General features: G+C 44.0%; 1 protein-coding gene across 1 annotated transcript in view; it reads left to right on the forward strand.

The window, feature by feature from the left end:
- LOC134467640 (ankyrin repeat and fibronectin type-III domain-containing protein 1) overlaps window positions 1-5,000 on the forward strand; it is a 218,899-nt gene that overhangs the window by 5,011 nt on the left and 208,888 nt on the right. The window contains exon 2 of the mRNA XM_063221477.1: window positions 465-617. Coding sequence (XP_063077547.1) covers window positions 601-617 — 17 coding nt within the window. The 5' untranslated portion in view covers window positions 465-600. The remainder of the gene's footprint in view (window positions 1-464; window positions 618-5,000) is intronic.

A 5,000-nucleotide genomic window follows, 5' to 3' on the forward strand; every position in this document is an offset into this window, starting at 1 on the left:
GTGTGTGTGTGTGTGTGTGTGTGTGTGTGTGTGTGTGTGTGTGTGTGTGTGTGTGTGTGTGTGTGTTTGCAAGTGAAGGGAAAGTGCAGTGAGGGTGTCTCCATGGATGTTTATGGGCCTGTCAATGAGGCTTTGTGATAAGTTCAGTGTGTGTGTGTGTGTGTGTGTGTGTGTGTGTGTGTGTGTGTGTGTGTGTGTGTGTGTGTGTGTGTGTGTGTGTGTGTAGCTGCCGGCCAGCTGCCTGTGTGAATGTGTCCGCGATGCACCAGGGCACTCCATCTCGCCACACTTAATGAAGACATATTTCACGGTAGCTTAACCTTTCTTTGTGTCCACCCTCCCTCCTCCCTCCTCCCTCCTCTCTTCATCTCCGTCTCTCTCTCTCTCTCTCTCTCTCTCTCTCTCTCTCTCTCTCTCTCTCTCTCTCTCTCTCTCTCTCTCTCTCTCTGTTCTCTGTGTCCTAGAGGAAATCCCACGGGTGCTGGTCAGCGAGATCTGAGGTTGAGACCGAGGCCATCTCATCAGAGGCGGACCGGGGAGCCGAACTGAACTCTGTCACAGGAGTCACCAGAGGAGCCGGCGGACATTCATGGAGCCACGATGGAGGAGCTCTTAGGGTAAGACCATTTGGAGGTCACACACGCCAAGAGACAGGCAGGCAGGCAGGCAGACTGGCAGACAGAAACACAGGCATGCAGCTAGACAGACAGGCAGGCAGACAGCCATTCATGGAGGAGCTCCTAGGGTAAGACAATTTGTTCACACACGTCCTGAGACAGGGAAACAGGCAGGCAGGCAGACAGTAAGAAAGACATGCAGAAAGAAAGGCAGGCAGAAAGACAGACACACAGGCAGGCAGACAGTCAGATAGTAAGTCAGACAAACAGACAGACAGACAGACAACCATTCATGGAGAAGCTCAGACCATTTGGAGTTCACACACCTCCTGAAACAGGCAGACGGCAGGCAGACAGACAGACAGACAGACAGACAAGGATACAAAGAGTTTTATTTGTCACATGCATAGAATGACTAAAAGTAAGACATGCAGTGAAATTAAATGTGAAAATGCACTGGGACACAGGCAGACGCAGGCAGGCAGACCGACAGGTGGACCGACAAACAAACAGACAAACAGACTGACAGACAGATTGACAGCCAGCCAGACAATCATTCATGGAGTCACTGTGGACGTGCTCCAAGGATATGATTGGGAGCCAGAGTTTGCTCACGTCTGAAGGCAGACAGACATACCGACTTACAGCCAGACAATCACTCAGACAGACACACGCGTTCAGGAGCCACTACGGAAGAGCTCCTCAGGTCAGATTGGTTGCCAGATTTTTTTTTTACTCACTTCCTCAGACAGACTTAGACATTCTGACACGCACACAGACAGACAGATAGACAGACTGTGACGGAGATGGATACAGAGAGATAGAGGCTGAGTTTATTGAAGTAAATTATGGATCCTGACGCCAGGCGTGTGTGAATGGTGTGGCTGGTGTGCCAGTGGGTTGTGCTGAGACAGCGCTGCTGAGGCAGTGGCATTGCTGAAACATGCCGCAGGGCCATGTGCAGGTATTTCAGCCTGTGTTGTGATTCTGCTCACTCTCAAGGTCTCTTCTGTTTTTAACTCGTAAAGTTTAAAAATCTCTGGCTGCCACCATGCCTTCCTTGTTCCTGTACACTTAAAATGGTTTCTCTAATTGGCTGAAACTACCTGTCTGGTGTGTCAAGTCCTCAGTTGGATCAGCTGGGTTAGAAAGTTGTTAGATCAAATACCTGGCAGGATTTTTTTTGTGCTTTTTCCGAAGCCAGCTGCTATCACAACCTCTGTCTAATTCATAAAGTGATTAAATAGCTTGGTACATGTTTTCATCCATGGTGGCTCCATCAAACGCCATGGCAGGGATTTTTTTGTTACTTTTTTAAAGCTAGCTAGAATCACAATCTCTGTTTAATTCACAAAGTGACTTTAATAGCTTGGGGCATGTTGTTGCCCATGGGAGATGAGATGGGTCGCCACAGACACGCATTACCGCACAAATTGAATGAAGCGTGTGATGTTATTCAGATCCATTTATCTGGTCGCTGTTTGTGTTGTAATGGCAGTCCTCTAAAAAAACGGCTTAGCATTTTCTGACCGCCTTCTTTTTCTGTAATTCAAGGCAAAAAAAACCACCATTACGTTTCAGCTATGGAGAAAATTATGGACAAGTAATTGGAAATGTGAACTTTCCCTCCTCCCGATGATTGCCTGGTAGTGTCTGGCCAATTTTGCTGTGTTATTTGTTTGACAACGGCATTGACTCCAGCTGAATGTGTAATCAGGGTGGGGCGTTGTGTTGCCAATGGACCCCTGGCCCTGTCTTGCTCCTCAAGAATGGAGGGCAAAACGAGAGAGCAAGTCTGTCAATTAGCGATGCTCCAACCCAGCTCTCAGCCACCATTACTGTACCACAATGGCCTGAAAATTACGCATCTGCCCATTTTGCCATTCCAATTGCCTTCCTATGAGGGACTGTGGGAGGGAAGAGTCGATTTTTTTCCACCAATGACATTTATTGATGCCCCATGGTGACACATTCCTATGAATAGGTCTTTGTAGACATGGGGAGACGTCTTGTCTTTCATGCTTTCCACAGAGAGCATGCTTATGAATGTGTCCTGCTTTTGGCCCCACTATGGCCTGCTTGTGGTGTTAACGGATGACTGCCCTCAAGTTCGGGGGTGGCAGCTGGGCTCCTGTGGCTTCACAGCTTAAGCAAGGCCATGGTGACAATTTGAGCACGACCCGCAAAGCCACCTTATTAGAAGCATGGCGGAGAGATGTCAGGCATGGTGGTGGCTGAATTAGGTTATGCTGTTGTAAAGATAACTTGTTTATGCTTACTTTTTGTATGTGGGTGGTTGACGTGACGCTTTGTTTTTTCATAACATTGGTTAAAAAACTACAAAACTTTTCCTTTAAAAAACAAATGTCAATGAAAGAAGATGTGGTACATTATGTTTCATATTAGATGAGAAGGAACATTTTTGTTAAGATTTATGTAAAGGTGTATATGTCAAATATCATGCGGTGTGACTGTAACCTGGAATATAATATATATATAAATTAACAAACAACATTTTGAATAATGTATGAAGCAATTGGCATGATTGCATAAATATTAACTTTATATTAAGATATGTGAATGTGAAAAAAACTCAAGACAGTAATATTAACTGCAAGTTCAATTTCGTAACACAAATTGCGTCCTGTGGGGTGACATGTATGTCAATGTTTGTGAAGGGGCAGCTGCAAGGCCAACTACAAGGGTCTTAAAGACTGGCTCCTAACCAGTCAGTACCTCAGTTATTGGAGAGTGCTGTGGAAGTTTAAGGTGACTATTAACCTCTCAATGTGTCTTCATAATGCAATGTTTCTGTCACGCAATGCTTAGGTTCATTTTATGGTGTCCTGTGATGTGACTGCTCTTATAAAAGGGAAGAAGTTTTTTTTATAAATGAAAACACATATTATGATTAAACACAATATTTAAGTTAGCATGAGCTCAGATGTTAGTCATGTATATAAAAGGATTAAAACGGCCATAATCCAGTGAATTTCCTGTGGTGTGACTTCATTTTCCTGCGGTGTGACATGCCTATGCAATGTGTTGATGCAGGACACATTTTCCCAAAAATGGCAAAAATTAAGCGAAATTCCACAGACCACTAAGTGCTTTATTTTTTTCTATTTTTTTCCATTTTTTTCCATCAATTTTTTCAGGAATTGGAAAAACTTTTTTTTTAAATTGTGTTACGCCCTTAAACGTCAACCACCCATGTGTTTGTGTGTGTATGGGAGGGGGGTGCCTTTATTGTTACAGGATAGTTGAAGAGGGGCACAGGAAATGATGGGGTGAGACAGGCAGGGCAAGATTGGGAAACGACCTAGGCCAGACTCGAACCTGGGTCTCCATGGGCATGCAAGCCCATCTATGGAGAGGTGCTTAAAGACCTGAGCCACAGATCCCACCTGTCAAGTGTATTACACGTTATGTACGGTCCACAGTACACAAGTCCTGTTAGCTCACAACGGACCCCAGTCTGGATTAAAGCAAGCACATGCCAGTCTAATTGCTTTCCATGCCCATATGCAACAGTAGTCTGTAAGTAGCTTACACAGATGTGCTTAATAGGTTAGAGGTGCTATGTGTAGGTGATATGTAGCCATATGGCCCATGTGGTATATCTACAGTATTCATATGGACATTTACATTCTACACATAGGCATACTCAAAGCATAAACAGAACAATAGCTGACATGAATGCAACCAAAACAGTTATATTCTGGCAAATATATAAAAAGTAAATCAATTAAAACTACATTAAAGGTTTGGCGTTCTCTTCATGGCATCAAGTACTGTAAGAAGGCAGACGAGGCATGGCACATAGAAGTACACTACAGTTTTGCTGACACCAAAGTTTTTCAACAAACAATTTGTTATTTTTTTTATTTTTTGAGTGGTTGGAGTTGTGGATAGTGTAGCTCAGGGGTGGCCAACCAGTCGGAGACCAAGAGCCACATTTTGTAATGTGTCACAGCAAAGAGCCACATCGGCACACAAACATCACGCGGGCATATAAAGATGCGCCCACCAAGATGGGCATCACCCATCCTTCTCGCACCACAGACCAGAATAGGCTACATCTCTTCTTTTCTCACACAGACACACACACACACACACACACACACACACACACAAAGTGTCAGATTGATGTTACACTCCAACTTAATGGCCTGACTACAATCCTGAATATAAGATAACAACCCCCCCCCCCCCCCTTTTTTTTTTACTGCTTCAATTGTATGGGGTAAAAGGGTTTTTCAAGATAAAATTGTTGTTTTACATAAGAAGACAAGGGTACACAGGTCAAAATTATGTTCATAAATTCTTTCATATTTTAATAGAACACGTCTCAGCATAATTTCCATGAGCACTTTTTATAAC

Source organism: Engraulis encrasicolus, chromosome 17 (assembly GCF_034702125.1).
Source record: "Engraulis encrasicolus isolate BLACKSEA-1 chromosome 17, IST_EnEncr_1.0, whole genome shotgun sequence".
Lineage (NCBI taxonomy): Eukaryota > Metazoa > Chordata > Actinopteri > Clupeiformes > Engraulidae > Engraulis > Engraulis encrasicolus.